A 21,130-nucleotide genomic window follows, 5' to 3' on the forward strand; every position below is an offset into this window, starting at 1 on the left:
TGTCAGAAAATTTCACTAATCCAGAGTTTGTTTCATCAACTGGATGTGCAAAAGGAACAACTGGGGTTTTAGATGTTCCTGGCAGTGCTGGGAACTCCTTCTGGGACTTTAAATTTGCAAGCCCAGGAGGAGTTTGCTTCGGTTTTTCCGCAGCACTGTTTGGTTTGTTCGTACTTTTCATTACACTTTGGGAAATCTTAGGACCTTTACGGGGAAGTTTAGGAGAAGAAACATTTTTCCTCTTCCTAGACTCCCCAGGATTGGCATAAGATGTTCCCGCTGATGAATCGTCAGAATCGGTTTCATCGGAGGGCAACAGATCAAAGGGGTTCGATGTTATGGTAGAAGTGGTCACGGTCTTCTTCAGCATCTCAGCGTAAGAACGCTTTGAACGCTCCTTAAGTGACCGCTTGATTTTATCTCTGCGCTGCATGTACACCGGGCATGTGGAGAGCTCATGCTGGTTTTCCCCACAGTGAATACATTTTTCAGCATTAACACTGTAAGAATCTTCCGCATGAGTCTCCCCACACTTGCTACATCGTGCCTTATTGCAGCAGTAGGCGGCTGTGTGGCCTAACTGCTTGCAATTGGTGCAATTCATAACACGGGGTACATACAATCGCACAGGCAGACGAACCCGGTCGATCGAGACGTGGCTAGGGAGTGCAGATCCGGCAAACGTAACGCGAAACGAGTCTGACGGAGTGTAAACTTTTTTACCGCCGACGAGAGACATGGACCGCAATTGCTTACAATCCAAAATCTTCGCCTGTGTTTCGGTATTTTTGAAGCAACCGGTTGCGCTTTTTAGGATACACTCGACAGACAGACTCGAATCGGTTATGACACTGTCGATCTCCACGTCTCGTGCGGGTATGTAAACGCGATACTCGCGTGTGAAGAGCTCAGAGCAAGCGATAGCATTGGCCTGTGCCAGATCACTGACCACGACACGGAGCTTGTTAGGTCGGACCTTGGAAATTTCGGTCACGGCCTTGTACCCCTTCGTCAGGTCTTTTGAAATTTGCAGTATGTTTAATCGCTTTGAATTCACTCCTGCCTTTGGACGAAAATAAACAGTATAGCTGCCCTGTTGAGATCCGTCCGGGTAAAGCCTGGGGCGAGGGGGGACTGGAGAATGACCAGGGGAGGGGGTAACAGAAGGGTCAGGGTCAGGGGGGTTCGGGGATGGTGGCACGGGAGGCGAGGGATCTATATCCATCGCGCTAAATGTAGCGCACTAGCGAACTAGCGCCGACGAGAACACGTACCTCTTTACTTCTTCCTTTCAGCAGTGGTTGTCCGATCGTTCGAAGCTGCACCCAAAGCAGTCAGCAGCACCAATACAGCCACCAGCAGTGAGCCGGGTGTGAGATCACTCAGCACAGCGACACGGACTCGACTGTCAACTGATGGCCTTGAATAATACACTCTTTTGTTTGGCTATTCGTACACACGGACCGGATTGTAATAGAACGACCACTTTGCACGTCCGTTTCTGTCGAGTGTTCGACGCGGAATGATTTTAATTTTATGTTAGGTTTCAAAAATGTTTCAGTAATAATTGCAATATGCACATTATTTACTGTTAAAAAATTAAAAAGCTCATTCTCATTGGCCTTCAATGAGCGAGCATTCCAATTTAATATTTTAATTGTTTTATTTAAAATCATTGCTAAATTTTAAATTAGAAACAATTTTAATAGTAAAATTTGTGCCTATTTGAATGGCTTCAAACATTGATTTTGCCTGCAACACGGCGTTCATAAGATCGAACATTGCCTGTTGCAAAAAAGAAAGTTTACCTGCCGTAATAGGCCCCAGGCAGTTGACATTAGAAAAATTATTTTCGGCAGCAATATTAGCTGGAGTAATAGGTGTACAATTATTTTCTAGCGTGTTTTGCTTACCCATATTAACGGTCATTTTCGAACTACCAACACTAGGCGGTATAATGTTCGAACTACCTGTAACCTGTGCATAAGTTAAACGGGTATGCAAAGGAGTAGGTAAACTATGCGTCACTGGTACGCTTGGAGAATTTTGTTTTGAAGTTGGTTTTAATTGAGAAATTGAATTTTGTTTACCTTGCCTTGCCGTAACAATTGCTAAACGGACTGGGCATTGATAAAAATTTGACATATGGTTGCCGTTACAATTCGCACAGCGAAAATTTTTACTCTCTTTCACAGGACATGTGTCCTTTTTGTGAGAAGAGTCTCCACAATTAAGACATTTTTGGTCCATGTTACAGAATTTGGAACCATGGCCATAACGTTGGAAAGTACGGCATTGGGTGATATGCTTTTCACCTCCGCCATACTTCCTATAAATTTCCCACTTTACACGCACATTATACAAAGCAAGTGCTTTTTCAAAAAATTTTAAGTTGTTAACCTCATTGCGGTTAAAATGAATTAAATAATTAACAAGGGAAATTCCAGTTCTCTGACTGTTTTCGCCTCGTGATTTTTGTTTCATTAGAATTACTTGGGTAGGGGCTATGCCAAGTAATTCTGTTAAAGTAAGTTTGATCTCATCAACGGTTTGATCGTTGGTGAGACCTTTCAAGACAACCTTGAACGGCTTGGCGTTCTTGGTGTCTTATGTAAAAAATTTGTACATCTTGTCAGTTAAATACTGAACAAGACGATCACGACCCTTTACTGAGTCGGCTAATAAGCGACATTCACCTCTACGGCCAATTTGATAGGTAACTTTAACGTCAGAAACAAACGTTGAAAGTTCCTTTTTGAATATATTAAATTCAGAAGAAATAGTTACCACAATAGGTGCAACTTTCTCCTTTTTTAAAGATTTTATATTTTGTATAGTTTCATTATTGGTAACTTCCATTTCACCAGCTTCATGCTCAAGCAAAATATCAAAAGGATTGTCACTATAGACACTCGAAGTGTCAGAAAGAGATGCCTCTCTTTTCCTCCCCGCAGCGATGCGAGGTTTCTTATTCCGTCCAGCCATTTCAGGTGATACGAAAAAAGTTAAAACAAATGTTAAATTCAAAAGTAGGTAGTCTTGAGAAAGACTGATGGGAAATAACTTTCAGGTAGTCTTTAAAAGACACACTGACAAAACACAAACTTTGAAGCTATAGGCAGTCAAAGACCAGTCCACAAGCAACCGAAAAAACGTCTGATCTGTAGGACAGTTCAAGACGCACTGAACGGTATTTCTTATATTCGTAAGACAGCTAGACGATCAAAGTTTTCGTTTCCATCATTGAAATTGTTAATATTGATCAAAATGCAGGAGTTTGAGGCCTTATTCTTCGACTGATTAAAATAGGCGCTACTGCTTAAGCCGTTCTCTACCCTAAAAGAGAAACAGAAGAAAAAATAATCATCCACAAAAATTCCTCTCCGCCAACTAGGTATTTCGAACTGACTTGGAAAGCTTAGGAACGCTCCTGTAATACAGAAAAAATAATAAAAGTTAAGAAAATGATCTTAAATGTAGCTCAAATTATTAAAGTAACTCTAACGAGAGGAGAAGGTCAAGAAGAAAATGGTTTAGTAAAATTCGGCCAAATCGTTGAAGAACGCTTCTAAAGGAAAAAAAATCTGAATTGAGTTAAAACTGGATCCATAGATGCATCAGACTGAAGAGAAAAGTGATTCTACATTGAGCTTAGTTGAAAATATCTCAAAGAGTTTGACCAAAGTTTATGAAATAAGATCTAAAGTTTACTTTAAAAAAAATAGAAGGTGTCTCTGCTAACGAAAGACAACGCTAAAATAGAATAATGTTATTTCACCTGAAATTCTTGAAAGTTCTCAACATATGCTCGACCTAAAGGACCATTCCAAAAAAAAACAAGGAGGCCAAATTTATTAAATACAGCTGATAGCGACTCTAAAAACAGAAAGGCTGTACGATTTTCATTGCAGGCCAATATTTTTTGGCAGATTTTCTTTTTTTTGGAAAAATATGTATGTTTTTGACATGTATATATTTTTTTAAGACAATTGGTGTCCGTTCTGTAAAGCACTCAGAGGCTTTACTTTTTTTCTCTCATTTTTTCTTTAGTTTTGAACTAACCGTTCTCTTGAAAACGTTAGATTTTCATAGCATTTCAACTGCTTGTTTTCAATTTAGTGAATTTGCAAATGAATCTTAATAGGTAAAATGCTGCCAACAAATCACCATCATCATTTTTACTGCAGTGTCAGCTGTCAGTCGAACAGTCATTTTAATCCCCTATTGGGTAAGCGATGATGTCTCAGAAGTAAGCTGGTCCGATCATGATACAAAACAGGCCTTCGCATTTCACCAACTTTACAGCAAATATTGCGTATAAAAAGTGTTCCTTCATTGAATTTAAATCTTATAGAAGCAGACTACTGGAAAATATACTGCAATCTTTAAATATTTGATTCCAAAATCACTGCTTGGAAACAAGACTTGATTATTATTGTAAGGGCAAATTTTGCTCGAACATAGTTCATTTTCAAAATGTTTTTTTTTTTTTAATAATAGTAACGGGTGACAACTAAAAATCTGGATTTTTTTGACGTAGGACTACGTCTAAACGCACTATATCGAGATACATTCTGCGGAAACTAAAACCAAGGTGTAACGTTGGAATGAAAGATTTCAAACGGTAATGCTGATGTAACCACATGGTGGATTACAATAATCAATATGTCGTTGGATTGATAAAATGATGGACAATTTTGTGATACCTCAGTTATCATTATCATTTCATTGTTTAACAGTGAAAATTGAATAAAAGTTTCAAGGTCGAATTTTCACGAACAATGTACCAATCACATGCGAGCACCCCTGGCACAGACTTCATGAGTAGACACCAACTGCTTGCTGTGATATCCTGTACAGTCATACCTCGATATAAGGCAACTTTATTTTCATTTTCGTTACGTTATATCGAGTTACGTTATATCGAAGCACGAAAAAAATATTTTTTATCGATGCAATATTCTTTATGGTTACTCAAAAGTGCACAAAAACTTAGTTCCCTTCACCTAAAAGTATATATAAATCCTTCTTATGTCCCTTTAAGACAATTTTCGTAGACCAGTATAATCAGTCACAAAACATTGAAAAAATAAATGTCAATTTTATCCCATTTTACGGTACTTATTGGTTTCAAAACTTACTTAAAACATTTATTCGGAACATTATACACCTCAAAAATAATTGTTGTGCTCCAATTTTGAGAAATTTAAAAAAGTTACGTTATATCGAGGTAAAAGTTACGTTATATCGAGTTACGTTATATCGAGGTTGTCTTATATCGAGGTATGAAGCAAAAATAAATTTGACAGAATCTCCCCGTCCCAATAGGTCAACTAACGTTTGTTTCTATGAGCCTAGACTATATTGATGTCTTGAAGATGAAGCTTTTTCGGAAAAATCGTAACCACCTCCACTATCAGACCATTTTACGTTCTGCTGTCAGAATGTTATTAAAACTGATGTCTTGATGGAAAACATGCTGGCACAGGCAACAGTACTGCACCGAGCAATGTATGAATAGAGCGCTGGTCACTCGTCGTCTATCAGTGCAGTAGAACTCGATATTCATTTGTGTGCAGCCAAGCCAAGTGAAGATTACATTGCCGTTGTCGACGCACAGTGGGGCATCTTGGGTTAACGCGTAGGTATCGTTTTGCGATCTGGAACACAATCAAATTGCTGTTTTAATTGTCTTCTTCTTCTTGTTGTTTTGTATATGTAGAAGCAAATATCAGAATTCAATATGATTATTCGGGTGCCGCAAAATACGCTGCGGCATCGGGGACAGCAAAGTTCTGTACGTGTCGGTAGAGGCAGATAGCAGGGTATATAAATTAGGTTCATTGAACAGATAAAATGCGTTGTTTATTTTTGAACTCTACACTCTGTTTTTCTCTACACTATCTTGAAATTTCTGTGAATATACTTTTATGTTCAAAAACTGTAATTTTTTAGCGTTATTTTTTCCACGAACTCTTGTAACTGCAGGAAAATTTTATTATGTGACATCTTTGCCGCTTGGTGATCGGAGAGTGAGCCATCTTTCACAAGACAAATAAATATTGTTTAATTTCTACTAAATCGTACTCAATTTAGGTCTGTATAGAAGATTACCTTTTCGCGTGTTGAAGAAAATTGACTGTATTAGAATGAAAGGTATTCATCAATGTTGAAGAGAATATTTTTTCTTCTAAAATAGAGTGCTGCAAATAAATAAATACAGACCCCGTTTGATTTTGCCAAACACGACATGGCAGTATTTGCCAAAAATGAACGGTTCTCTTTTCATGACGTTTTTTCATAGATATTTCCACCAATGAACTAGTTTTAGTTCCAAGTCGTTTCGAGGTGTCGCTTGATGAATTGAGGCTGTTGTCCTAGACACTTGATATTACTACCCGAGTAATTAGAGGTTTAGTACTGCTTAGATCATGATCATTCTACATATAACCGGCACATGTTCCGGTCATGTTCCAGGAACCGTTTTACCGATTCCGGTCATTCGCTTCGGCAACACAAAAAACCAAAATACCCTTCTTTTGGAGGATGTTGAGCTGTTGGTTGAAACAATAAAGAAGACTAAGGAATGTGTTCAGACATAATCGCTCGTTTTGGCACATGTGTGCCAAAATCGAACCGTGCCAAAAGTAAAACGAGCTTAAATCAAACAGAGCCTCAAAGGGAAATAAAAAACTATTGTAGTCCTACGTCAACAATGCGGTCGTATCCCGGATACCACCCTCCTACTATTTAAGACCCCTTTACTCCACAACATACACACTCAGAGAAAAATGAAAACATGTATATAAAAGCTCTATCTTTCTTCTTAATGCCAGTATTTTTTGTTTCGTTTATACATGCACAGTTCGGTTCATTGTACGGTTCGATATGAACTGCACAACAATTTTGGCTAAAAGTTCACGGTAAACCATTTTGAAAGCGAAAATCTTCCGATTTCTATTGTGTATGGTTTCCTGCAAACCTCAACTATAATCCACCAGGGAGGTAGGTGAAGACCAGCCAGGGTAGTGGACAGAAAGGATTTTTTCTTTTTTGTCGAATCATGGTTCAAGCCTAGTGGTTTGGCTATCAATCAAAATATATACCAGAACGAATGTTTGAACAATATTATGATTTCATTTCTTCCAAAACGCCATACAGATGAAAAGTATGTGTTTTGGTCAGAGAAAATATCATCACAGCACGTCAAAAAATCACAAACGTTTCTGAACAGTCACTTGACTTCATTTGTATCCCAAATACGTAGCCGAACAATTCCATCCAGTGTCGCCCTATCGAAGGATTCTTTGGAATTCTGAGTTCCTTCGGTAAAAAAATACCTGGAGATCAACGAATTGCGAACAGTTGATCGGTAGAATCAAAAGATGCGTTCGAAAAGCGGACTTGACGGCCGTACAACGCTTTTGTTCTGGCACCATAAGAAAACTTCGGCGGGAGGCCGGTAACGGACCTTTTTCAAATGTTCAATATTTTTTGTTAGTTCACAATGAATGTACCTTCATGAGGAATAAATCAGTGTTTTTTGAGTTCTTCCACCTTTTTCGATAGCTGTAGAAAATATTCCAAATTTTTAGTTGTCACCTGTTACATATGGGTTGTGTCTCGGCATAACTACTTTATTCCATTTCCTTCCATCACTGGAAGTCCGCAATTTTGCATTAAGACCCCTCATTACATTTTATGCAATGATGGAGCTGACCTTTTTGGTCACTTTCGTCCATTCTTTCTTCAACTCCAACTCGCTCTTAAGGTGAAACAGGACGTAATCCAGGCATCATTGCATCATTGTTGATAGTACACCGTCAGCGGGTGACTTTGATCACTCTACCTCTTTTTTGAATATTTGATGAAAAACGCTCGTAGAGCTTGAGATTTGTCGTAATCTTTCCTGATTGTGATTAGATATGTCTACATTGCTACTATACATGTGTTTATTGCTATTTAAAGAGTGTTTCGCATGCTAAAAAACGAATTGAAAATAAAGTGTTTTTTTAGCGATTTTTTTGCATACAAACAATCGGCTCAAGCAGGTACAAAACAACAAGCTGCGATACGTAAAGTTTGTTTATTCTATCCCTAGATTAGTTCTTTAGATAAGAAAATATCGATACAACGATTTTTATTACTATTTTTGCAGTTTTTTCCTCAAAGTCAATGTTGAGTCCCAATAATCTAAACAGTTTATTACATGTTTTCTTCTTAACGACAACCCAAGACGTCACGTAACATTCAACTTTTAACTATTGAATAAGCCATATTCCACGTGGACTCGTTTTTGGTGATTTTAGCCTTCCTTTTTTTCTTTATAGACAATCTTTATTTATTTATTTATTTATTTATTTATTTCGTCAAGCAAATGTAGACTACAGCTATAATAATACAATGTTTTCTTATATTCTATACATTATTTCCAGTAGTTAGTCGTTTTTTTATTTGATTTCTGCCCATGGTGATGTCGATATTTTCGCAGTGCTGATTATAGTTACGCATCATGCGATTTACTGGACCATTTTTTGAGTAGTTAGTTCTGTGAGAGTTTTCCGAGAATATTTTACGATTTCTTAATTGACGACTGGGTGCATAAAAATTTAGTTGTGATAATAATTTAGTAGATTGCACGCGTTGAGAAATAATGTGATTGATAAAATAAAGCATTGAAAGTTCGCGGCGTTCTTTAAGTGCTTGTATGTCTATAAGCATGCAGCGTGCTTCATATGATGGTATAGGAAATGCTGTCCAATTTAGCTTACGAAGCGAGTACAAAAGAAATTGTTTTTGGGCAGATTCAATGCGTTCTTCATGTGTGACAATATATGGATTCGATACAATGCTACAATATCGTTCATACATATTCTATAAATTTTGTAAGAATATTAATTTTGTATGAATGTTACATCATGTTCGCCAACATAAACTGTTCACGTGGAGTGTAAATAACTCCCAAATTGCTTCTCATACTTATAAAATCATTTGAGTCGTTTAAGATTGTTCAAATTCGTTGAAGCAGCAAAGTTTCACTCCAAATTCACCAAAACAATAGAGGGATCAAAGTCACCCCGGAATGATGATTGATGAAAACTTCAGGGCTGATAGTAGGTCTCTTTTCAGAGACTTGGTCTCTATTTTAAAGCTAGTCTCTGAAAAGTCTCTTTTTTAACGAAAGGTCTCTAAAGTCTCTTTTTCTCCTTAAATGGTCTCTTTTTAACCTGAAAGTCTCTTTTTTCCATTTCTTGTTTGAATTATCAGGCGATGTGAGGAAGAGTATCTGTCGTGCTACAGGGAATGACATCAAAAATAAGGACGGCCGAAACAATGCAGAAAATATACTAAAAAGGAAAGACTCTCCCATCCCAAGCTATTTTTTTTTTAAGCGGCCAAAAAAGCAATTACCAGTGGGCTAGAAGTGCGTTGCTTTTGTAATGCAAAAGCAAATTCCAGGTTCATTCCGGTTCAAAATTTGATCTTTTGTTTTAATTTGGCACAGATTTTGTAGCCCACCGTTATATTGTATAGGACAATTGCGGGGTTAGCACTACGATACGAAAAGTCTCTTTCCCGAACTGGGATTCTAACCTACTGACTTGTTAGACCAGTAACGTACCTCGAGACCAGCTGGGAGCAACTAATTTTCGTGAAATCGGCTTTTGTTTTTGCCAATAAATGTGAACGCTTGTTCATAGCAACATCAGTGGCATTACTGCCTAATTAACAAAACTTCAAAATAATCGTTATTTTTTAGGACGAAGAAATCGTCATCGAGTGGCTCGTCTGTTTGGCTGTGGCAAAACTAAAGCCAAAAATTTATATCTGGAAGGCCCTGCCCTTGCAAACACGAAACATGTGAGATTCTATTTCACTTAGTGCTTAGTTTTACTTAGTGCTGTTTCGAACGTGTAGGAGTCGTTCTAACATAAATTCGAATCATGATGAATTCTACATGACAATAACTAATTCCGATGTTAAAATAATCGATTCAAAACTTCGTTTTAACTTGCCCCAGGAGTGAAAATGTAAGAGACAAGCTAAAATGATAAAAATTCTTGCCGAAATAGAGACTTACTCTGCCTTTTTTTAAATTATTACACTTTATGAACCCAAAATGTTCAATTTACAACCAGTTTTGCGATGAAAATTTATGACACAAAACTTTCTCTAATAAATTCAATCTTCTTGTAAAACTGATTGCAAAGAATTGAAGAATTGCGTACATAAAACACAGCTTACAGCTTGCGCATAGTAACTGCAATGTCTTGTTTTTGGTTTCGACAGTTGAAAGATGTGTTTAATGATGCTCACTATTGAAAAACAATAATAACAGTACATCGCCTACGCCCGAATGGCTTTTGTTTCATCTTGTTGCAAAACTCTTCTAAAAGAAGGTGTCTTAAAGAAAAAAAGTTTTTTATTAGAAAAATTTTTTCTCATAAGAGGACTCCTTTCTCCAAAAGAATCTTGGACAATTAAATTGTCTTTTTGAAAAAATTTATTTAGATAAAATCTGAGAAGATCGATTTTTTTAATATAACTTTTTGTTATTAATATTTTTAGTATAGCATCTCAAATTCATTTGTTTGAATAATATTTTTTGTGAATTATTTATTTGGAGTGTCGGTTTAATTCAATTTAAGAACCTTGAGAAAATTGCTATTACATTCTATAGGCCCTAGCTCACAAATTGTGTATACGTTCTAAAATCGAAGTTTTTCCGAAAAAAATATATTTCGAGATAAAAAAGATCTCGACGTTTCATGCATTTCAAAGACATGTGACATAATAAAAATAATTTCGACAATAAATGTGCATTTCTTCATCGGTTAAACAAGTAGGTAAAACTTTGACCACTACTGTTAGGCTCTTCTTCCAAAAATCTGATTCGAGAAGACAAAGCTTTTGAGTCCTAGCGCTAAACGGAATTCCAGGGTCAGAATTTTCCCATATTATGAAAGCATTGGAAGCTCAACGGCAAAAAAAGTAAAAGAAGCAAGAAAGCGCCAGAAGGCGAGGATTACGAACGACTTGGAGATAAAAAGAGCGAAAATTGTGCAGGACTCTATGTAGACACTTGTCAGAGTCGACGAATAGCTGGACAAAGTTTTCCTAGTTTCCCAACACTATTTTTTCCTATTTTCAAAATAAAAACAATGGGAACATTTAAGAAATATTGTCGAAAAGCCCAGAAAAAAAGCGAGAAATAACAAATTGATTTTGAGTGGCCACCCTATCATACGTTTGTGTTGCCTTTGTAACACAATCATTTAATATCCTATAATTTACAAGCCTTTTTCACAAATCATTAGTTTGTTTTGCGATCTGGAACACAATCAAATTGCTGTTTTAATTGTCTTCTTCTTCTTGTTGTTTTGTATATGTAGAAGCAAATATCAGAATTCAATATGATTATTCGGGTGCCGCAAAATACGCTGCGGCATCGGGGACAGCAAAGTTCTGTACGTGTCGGTAGAGGCAGATAGCAGGGTATATAAATTAGGTTCATTGAACAGATAAAATGCGTTGTTTATTTTTGAACTCTACACTCTGTTTTTCTCTACACTTTCTTGAATTTTCTGTGAATATACTTTTATGTTCAAAAACTGTAATTTTTTAGCGTTATTTTTTCCACGAACTTGTAACTGCAGGAAAATTTTATTATGTGACATCTTTGCCGCTTGGTGATCGGAGAGTGAGCCATCTTTCACAAGACAAATAAATATTGTTTAATTTCTACTAAATCGTACTCAATTTAGGTCTGTATAGAAGATTGCCTTTTCGCGTATTGAAGAAAATTGAGTGTATTAGAATGAAAGGTATTCATCAATGTTGAAGAGAATATTTTTTCTTCTAAAATAGAGTGCTGCAAATAAATAAATACAGACCCCGTTTGCTTTTGCCAAACACGACATGGCAGAATTTGCCAAAAATGAACGGTTCTCTTTTCATGACGTTTTTTTCATAGATATTTCCACCAATGAACTAGTTTTAGTTCCAAGTCGTTTCGAGGTGTCGCTTGATGAATTGAGGCTGATGTCCTAGACACTTGATATTACTACCCGAGTAATTAGAGGTTTAGTACTGCTTAGATCATGATCATTATACATATTACCGGCACATGTTCCGGTCATGTTCCAGGAACCGTTTTACCGATTCCGGTCATTCGCTTCGGCAACACAAAAAAACCAAAATACCCTTCTTTTGGAGGATGTTGAGCTGTTGGTTGAAATAATAAAGAAGACTAAGGAATGTGTTTAGACATAATCGCTCGTTTTGGCACATGTGTGCCAAAATCGAACCGTGCCAAAAGTAAAACGAGCTTAAATCAAACAGAGCCTCAAAGGGAAATAAAAACCTATTGTAGTCCTACGTCAACAATGCGGTCGTATCCCGGATACTACCCTCCTACTATTTAAGACCCCTTTACTCCACAACATACACACTCAGAGAAAAATGAAAATATGTATATGAAAGCTCTATCTTTCCTCTTTATGCCAGTATTTTTGTTTTGTTTATGCATGCACAGTTCGGTTCATTGTACGGTTCGATATGAACTGCACAACAATTTTGGCTAAAAGTTCACGGTAAACCATTTTGAAAGCGAAAATCTTCCGATTTCTATTGTGTATGGTTTCCTGCAAACCTCAACTATAATCCACCAGGGAGGTAGTTGAAGACCAGCCAGTGTAGTGGACAGAAAGGATTTTTTTCTTTTTTGTCGAATCATGGTTCAAGCCTAGTTGTTTGGCTATCAATCAAAATATATACCAGAACGAATGTTTGAACAATATTATGAATTCATTTCTTCCAAAACGCCATACAGATGAAAAGTATGTGTTTTGGTCAGAGAAAATATCATCACAGCACGTCAAAAAATCACAAACGTTCCTGAACAGTCGCTTGACTTCATTTGTATCCCAAATACGTAGCCGAACAATTCCATTCAGTGTCGCCCTATCGAAGGTTTCTTTGGAATTCTGAGTTCCTTCGGTAAAAAATACCTGGAGATCAACGAATTGCGAACAGTTGATCGGTAGAATCAAAAGATGCGTTCGAAAAGCGGACTTGACGGCCGTACAACGCTTTTGTTCTGGCACCATAAGAAAACTTCGGCGGAAGGCCGGTAACGGACCTTTCTCAAATGTTCAATATTTTTTGTTAGTTCACTATGAATGTACCTTCATGAGGAATAAATCAGTGTTTTTTGAGTTCTTCCACCTTTTTCGATAGCTGTAGAAAATATTCCAAATTTTTAGTTGTCACCTGTTACATATGGGTTGTGTCTCGGCATAACTACTTTATTCCATTTCCTTCCATCACTGGAAGTCCGCAATTTTGCATTAAGACCCCTCATTACATTTTATGCAATGATGGAGCTGACCTTTTTGGTCACTTTCGTCCATTCTTTCTTCAACTCCAACTCGCTCTTAAGGTGAAACAGGACGTAATCCAGGCATCATTGCATCATTGTTGATAGTACACCGTCAGCGGGTGACTTTGATCACTCTACCTCTTTTTTGAATATTTGATGAAAAACGCTCGTAGAGCTTGAGATTTGTCGTAATCTTTCCTGATTGTGATTAGATATGTCTACATTGCTACTATACATGTGTTTATTGCTATTTAAAGAGTGTTTCGCTTGCTCAAAATAAATTGAAAATAAAGTGTTTTTTTAGCGATTTTTTTTGCATACAAACAATCGGCTCAAGCAGGTACAAAACAACAAACTGCGATACGTAAAGTTTGTTTATTCTATCCCTAGATTAGTTCTCTAGATAAGAAAATATCGATACAACGATTTTTATTACTATTTTTGCAGTTTTTTCCTCAAAGTCAATGTTGAGTCCCAATAATCTAAACAGTGTATTACATGTTTTCTTCTTAACGACAACCCAAGACGTCACGTAACATTCAACTTTTAACTATTGAATAAGCCATATTCCACGTGGACTCGTTTTTGGTGATTTTAGACTTCCTTTTTTTCTTTATAGACAATCTTTATTTATTTATTTATTTATTTATTTATTTCGTCAAGCAAATGTAGACTACAGCTATAATAATACAATGTTTTCTTATATTCTATACATTATTTCCAGTAGTTAGTCGTTTTTTTATTTGATTTCTGCCCATGGTGATGTCGATATTTTCGCAGTGCTGATTATAGTTACGCATCATGCGATTTACTGGGCCATTTTTTGAGTAGTTAGTTCTGTGAGAGTTTTCCGAGAATATTTTACGATTTCTTAATTGACGACTGGGTGCATAAAAATTTAGTTGTGATAATAATTTAGTAGATCGCACGCGTTGAGAAATAATGTGATTGATAAAATAAAGCATTGAAAGTTCGCGGCGTTCTTTAAGTGCTTGTATGTTTATAAGCATGCAGCGTGCTTCATATGATGGTATAGGAAATGCTGTCCAATTGAGCTTACGAAGCGAGTACAAAAGAAATTGTTTTTGGACAGATTTAATGCGTTCTTCATGTGTGACAATATATGGATTCAATACAATGCTACAATATCGTTCATACATATTCTATAAATTTTGTAAGAATATTAATTTTGTATGAATGTTACATCATGTTCGCGAACATAAACTGTTCACGTGGAGTGTAAATAACTCCCAAATTGCTTCTCATACTTATAAAATCATTTGAGTCGTTTAAGATTGTTCAAATTCGTTGAAGCAGCAAAGTTTCACTCCAAATTCACCAAAACAATAGAGGGATCAAAGTCACCCCGGAATGATGATTGATGAAAACTTCAGGGCTGGTAGTAGGTCTCTTTTCAGAGACTTGGTCTCTATTTTAAAGCTAGTCTCTGAAAAGTCTCTTTTTTAACGAAAGGTCTCTAAAGTCTCTTTTTCTCCTTAAATGGTCTCTTTTTAACCTGAAAGTCTCTTTTTTCCATTTCTTGTTTGAATTATCAGGCGATGTGAGGAAGAGTATCTGTCGTGCTACAGGGAATGACATCAAAAATAAGGACGGCCGAAACAATGCAGAAAATATACTAAAAAGGAAAGACTCTCCCATCCCAAGCTATTTTTTTTTTAAGCGGCCAAAAAAGCAATTACCAGTGGGCTAGAAGTGCGTTGCTTTTGTAATGCAAAAGCAAATTCCAGGTTCATTCCGGTTCAAAATTCGATTTTTTGTTTTAATTTGGCACAGATTTTGCAGCCCACCGTTATATTGTATAGGACAATTGCGGGGTTAGCACTACGATACGAAAAGTCTCTTTCCCGAACTGGGATTCTAACCTACTGACTTGTTAGACCAGTAACGTACCTCGAGACCAGCTGGGAGCAACTAATTTTCGTGAAATCGGCTTTTGTTTTTGCCAATAAATGTGAACGCTTGTTCATAGCAACATCAGTGGCATTACTGCCTAATTAACAAAACTTCAAAATAATCGATATTTTTTAGGACGAAAAATCGTCATCGAGTGGCTCGTCTGTTTGGCTGTGCCAAAACTAAAGCCAAAAATTTATATCTGGAAGGCCCTGCCCTTGCAAACACGAAACATGTGAGATTCTATTTCACTTAGTGTAGGAGTCGTTCTAACATAAATTCGAATCATGATGAATTCTACATGACAATAACTAATTCCGATGTAGAAATAATCGATTCAAAACTTCGTTTTAACTTGCCCCAGGAGTGAAAATGTAAGAGACAAGCTAAAATGATAAAAATTCTTGCCGAAATAGAGACTTACTCTGCCTTTTTTTAAATTATTACACTTTATCAACCCAAAATGTTCAGCGGGGGCCTAGTGTGGTTGGTAACGTCTCCGCCAACCACGCTCGACGCCTGGGTTCGAATCTCACCGCCGACATAGGTGTCGATGGTTGTGAGGTGGCGTGATCCACTCACAACCAACCCAACTGGTCTAGATTCAATCCTAGCCGACACCGGGAGATTTTCTGAGGCGAAAAATCTCTGGGATCACGCCTTCCATCGCATGAGGAAGTAAAGCCGTTGGCGCCGGTCCGTTGATAAACGGGTCGTGAGTTAGGGTCCTGGGTGTGGAGTCGCCTCCCTGGGCGTCGGTGATTGGCCACAATAGTGGCGGAACTAGACCGACGGAAAATAAGTGAGAATAAAAAAAAAACCCAAAATGTTCAATTTACAACCAGTTTTGCGATGAAAATTTATGACACAAAACTTTCTCTAATAAATTCAATCTTCTTGTAAAACTGATTGCACTGAATTGAAGAATTGCGTACATAAAACACAGCTTACAGCTTGCGCATAGTAACTGCAATGTCTTGTTTTTGGTTTCGACAGTTGAAAGATGTGTTTAATGATACTCACTATTGAAAAACAATAATAACAGTACATCGGCTACGCCCGAATGGCTTTTGTTTCATCTTGTTGCAAAACTCTTCTAAAAGAAGGTGTCTTAAAGAAAAAAAGTTTTTTATTAGAAAAATTTTTTCTCATAAGAGGACTCCTTTCTCCAAAAGAATCTTGGACAATTAAATTGTCTATTTGAAAAAATTTATTTAGATAAAATCTGAGAAGATCGAATTTTTTTAATATATCTTTTTGTTATTAATATTTTTAGTATAGCATCTCAAATTCATTTGTTTGAATAATATTTTTTGTGAATCATTTATTTGGAGTGTCGGTTTAATTCAATTTAAGAACCTTGAGAAAATTGCTATTACATTCTATAGGCCCTAGCTCACAAATTGTGTATACGTTCTAAAATCGAAGTTTTTCCGAAAAAAATATATTTCGAGATAAAAAAGATCTCGACGTTTCATGCATTTCTAAGACATGTGACATAATAAAAATAATTTCGACAATAAATGTGCATTTCTTCATCGGTTAAACAAGTAGGTAAAACTTTGACCACTACTGTTAGGCTCTTCTTCCAAGAATCTGATTCGAGAAGACAAAGCTTTTGAGTCCTAGCGCTAGACGGAATTCCAGGGTCAGAATTTTTCCATATTATGAAAGCATTGGAAGCTCAACGGCAAAAAAAGTAAAAGAAGCAAGAAAGCGCCAGAAGGCGAGGATTACGAACGACTTGGAGATAAAAAGAGCGAAAATTGTGCAGGACTCTATGTAGACACTTGTCAGAGTCGACGAATAGCTGAATAAAGTTTTCCTAGTTTCCCAACACTGTTTTTTCCTATTTTCAAAATAAAAACAATGGGAACATTTAAGAAATATTGTCGAAAAGCCCAGAAAAAAAGCGAGAAATCAAAAATTGATTTTGAGTAGCCACCCTATCATACGTTTGTGTTGCCTTTGTAACACAATCATTTAATATCCTATAATTTACAAGCCTTTTTCACAAATCATTAGTTTGTTTTTTGCCTTTTAGTCTGGATTTGCTTTTTATAAATTTTCTTTATGTTCACTTTTTGGTCTCTTTTCGGTTCCATTTTGGTCTCTTTTTTTCAGGCATTTGGTCTCTGAAGTTCCAATTTTCAGGACACTCAGTCAAAAAATTTCAAAGCATATTTAAAAACAGCATAATTGTTGCTAAACCGTTAAAGTAATGACTGGATCTTGCTCAATGCATACCAGTACTCATTTAAAAAATATCAAACAATTTTGTATTCAGTATATTCTTAAAATATTTGAGATATATTAAAGAAAGCGATCAAAGTCACCCCAGTTTACGGTACCAAATATTTGAATTTTTCATGATAACATAAAATTTTACAGAATCATCAACACCAACATTAATAACTTGTTCATATCACCTGCTTTTAAAAACAGACTTGATAATCTGATAAAAACACATCAGAAAAGAAAACACATCTACTTCCCATAATCTGATAATCGCGAACGCAGACGGAACACGACGAGTGATCAGACAAGACACTTATTGCTCTTACAGATATAAAGGGATAATATAATAATTACCTTTCGTCTACCGGTTTCGGGCTACATATTGCCCATCGACAGGACGTGATCCCATGTCCAACCCGTATGATGTAGTGTGCTGTCCACGAACGAACCGTGCAGGCGGCGGTGCTTGTATTTTTGTCCACCAGTCGTTGCAGTATGATGTAATGAAGAACGAAGAATTTTTAGAAGGCAGCTCAATAATTATCTATTTGCGTGAACCACGAGTTAAAGTTGCAGTTATTTATAGACCACCTCATGCCAGCCTCAATGATACCATCAATTATTTGGATGCTTTACTTGAATGTAATTCTAAACTACTGTGTGTTGGGGATTTCAACATTGATCTTCTCAGCGAACTCTCCCGAAGCTATGTATCAATGGTTGAATCCAACGGTTTCGCGTTTTTTAATAAAGTCGATAGTGAATATGCTACCCGTAGAAGTAATACATCTAGAACGATTATTGATCATGCCATAACAGATTTGTACTGTCAAAAATACTCCATATGCTTGGATGACTTATGTTTCACTGATCATAAATCAATACTAATAAGCTTCGGCCTCATCCGTTCAAAAAAAGGGAATGTAGAAAAACAAATTATTAAATACAGTTTCGATCGCATCTCTCTTGAGCTGGCGCAATCTGTAAATACAACAGAGAGTTTGGAAAGTTTAACGGCGCTCATCCATGATACAATGGCAAGGAATTCATTTATTGTTCATAGTAGAAACAGACATCGTGGTAAGCCACCATGGATTGATGATCATGTGTTAAGGGAGATCCAATTGAGAAATCAACTGTACCAAAGAACAATTCAATGGCCTTCAAACCATGTAATTCAACAAAACTTCAAAAGGCAAAAACACTATGTTACACGAATTATCAAACAGAAACAGAAATTGTATGATCAAAATCTGATAGCGCAAAATCGTAGCAATATTAAAAAGGTGTGGAATATATTGAACGAAATCGTTTTCCATAGAAACACTGAAGTCCGTCAAAACGCTATTTCCGAAGTTATTATTGATGAAACCACTCTCAAAAATGAAACAGACATATGCAATGCTTTCAGTAGTTACTTCATAAATTTACCATCTAAGTTGTCCAAAGACCTGTTACGAATGTTTAATAATGAACCAAAGAGTCGTACGCTCCATACTGTTGTTCAAAATTCCATCGTTATTCTACCAGCTAATGAAATATGTAATTATGTTCATAGCCTAAAAAACTCGAATGCTGTTGGAATAGACGGCATTTCATCTAAATTCATCAAAAACAACATAGCTATACTAAGCTCAAGACTAACTGATCTGTTCAACCAAGCTATAGAAGAAGGTGTTTTTCCTGAATGTTTAAAAGCAGCGAAAGTGGTACCAATTCACAAAAAAGGACAAAAAAGTAACATTAGTAATTATAGACCTATATCAATACTCCCAACACTGTCCAAACCATTTGAAAAGTTAATTGAACAAAGGCTAAGAAGTTTTTTGAATCGTAACAAAATTATTCACAGTAACCAGTACGGATTTCAACCAAACTCAAACACAACTAGTGCTATTGTGAACATCATTAATACAATTCAACAGAACATCGACCAGCGCAAAATGTGTTCGACAATTTTCATTGACGTTTCAAAAGCTTTCGATTGCGTGCATCACAGTATATTGTTGTCTAAATTAGGAAGCTACGGAATAAGAAATAATGCTCTTGAACTGTTTAAAACTTACTTAACCGGCAGAAAACAACGTGTCATCATTGGCAACCACACCAGCTCAGATTTGACCGTGAAATTCGGAGTACCTCAAGGTTCGGTATTAGGCCCACTGCTTTTCAATGTTTTATCAATGACATCTTTAAGCTTCCATTGAAAGGGAAGCTACAGCTATATGCCGATGATGCTGCACTAGTATACGAATCAAATAATATTGAACAGTTATTTCGAGACATGCAGCTCGATTTGAACTTAATTCATAGGTGGTTCTACAACAATCAACTAACAATCAATGCTTCTAAAACAAAATATATTATATTCTCCAGCACTAATCGTTTTCGTGATGCAAGTATTGATTTATGGTTAGGGAAAGAAAAAATAGAAAGAGTAACCTCAATAACGTACTTGGGGCTTATATTACAAGAAAACTTAAAGTGGAACCTGCATGTTAATAAAACTCACCGAAAAATTGTTCAGTTTCTAGGAGTTCTTCGACAATCTAGTCATATGCTTCCAATGACAGAGAAAAAGAGTCTGTTCTATGCCCATGTACACGCGCAAATTTGTTATTTGAACATAATCTGGCAAAACGCACCGAACTATGTAACAAGTAAAATCTCTATCACTTTGAACAAATTCATGAGAACTATTTTCTGGGAACAATATTTGGATCCCAATATAGAACCATAGATTTATACAAAACAAATAACATAATGACCTTAAGTCAAATAAATTACTTCGAATCAGCCTTGTATATTTATAAAGTCAAAAACAATTTGATAAAAAACAATTTAGATATTCATCTTTTAAGTGAAACACACCAATACTATACGCGAAATATGGACAATATTAGAGTTGCAACTCCAAGAACCAATTATATCCGTTTCGGCTGTATCTATCCTGCCATTGCTAACTTCAATAATTTGCCAACCGATGTAAAAAATATTCCTACAATCTATTCTAATCTATTCTAAAAAAATTCTGAAAAGATACGTAACTGAAAATATTGTTTGAACATTAGACTCAATTAGATCTAATCATACTCTCATATGCACAAACGATCATAGATGAAAAACCTCCCAATCAGTCTCACGACTGTCTGAGGTTTATTATAATTTGCACTAATTGCATTACAAAGTATTAGTAAGGGGATAAAATAACGATAAATTGTAAACTAACCTTAAGGAAACTATGTGAACTGTTTTGAAAAGGGGTTTTTATGCCTGATTGAAACCTGCTGAATGTAAAAATGTTTCCATCTTGGCTTTTCCCCTTACCGGAAAAAATAATAAATAAATAAATAAAATAAAAATAAAATGCAAAAGTGAACGGGAATAGAAGGTGTGACTTTAGGCTTAGAATTTTTTTTCCCTCGTCCAGGCAGAGATTGCGGGTTCGAGTCAAGAAAACTGCGACACAGAAGAGGAGAGCGATAGTGTTGCATCATAATACGTTGCGGCATAGTTTTGAGTTATCTCTTAACAATTAATTCATATTTGATATTTGATTTAATTTAGAATTCATCTCACAGCTGGTCTCGAGGTACG

The 21,130-nt window shown here is 36.3% G+C and overlaps 2 protein-coding genes across 7 annotated transcripts in view; one reads left to right on the forward strand and one right to left on the reverse strand.

The window, feature by feature from the left end:
• The window catches only part of LOC129718488 (uncharacterized protein K02A2.6-like), a 333,122-nt gene that overhangs the window by 225,129 nt on the left and 86,863 nt on the right, over positions 1–21,130 (reverse strand). The gene's annotated exons all lie outside the window — the stretch shown is intronic.
• The window catches only part of LOC129718490 (spastin), a 249,214-nt gene that overhangs the window by 52,258 nt on the left and 175,826 nt on the right, over positions 1–21,130 (forward strand). For 2 of the 6 annotated variants that reach the window (XM_055669311.1, XM_055669309.1), the window contains one exon: positions 17,930–21,040. The exons of the other annotated variants lie outside the window; for them this stretch is intronic. In XM_055669311.1, the coding sequence (XP_055525286.1) occupies positions 17,941–19,740 (1,800 nt within the window). In that variant the 5' untranslated portion in view covers positions 17,930–17,940 and the 3' untranslated portion in view covers positions 19,741–21,040. Of the gene's footprint in view, positions 1–17,929; positions 21,041–21,130 lie in introns of those variants that run through there. 6 annotated transcript variants of the gene reach the window in all.

Source organism: Wyeomyia smithii, chromosome 1 (assembly GCF_029784165.1).
Source record: "Wyeomyia smithii strain HCP4-BCI-WySm-NY-G18 chromosome 1, ASM2978416v1, whole genome shotgun sequence".
Lineage (NCBI taxonomy): Eukaryota > Metazoa > Arthropoda > Insecta > Diptera > Culicidae > Wyeomyia > Wyeomyia smithii.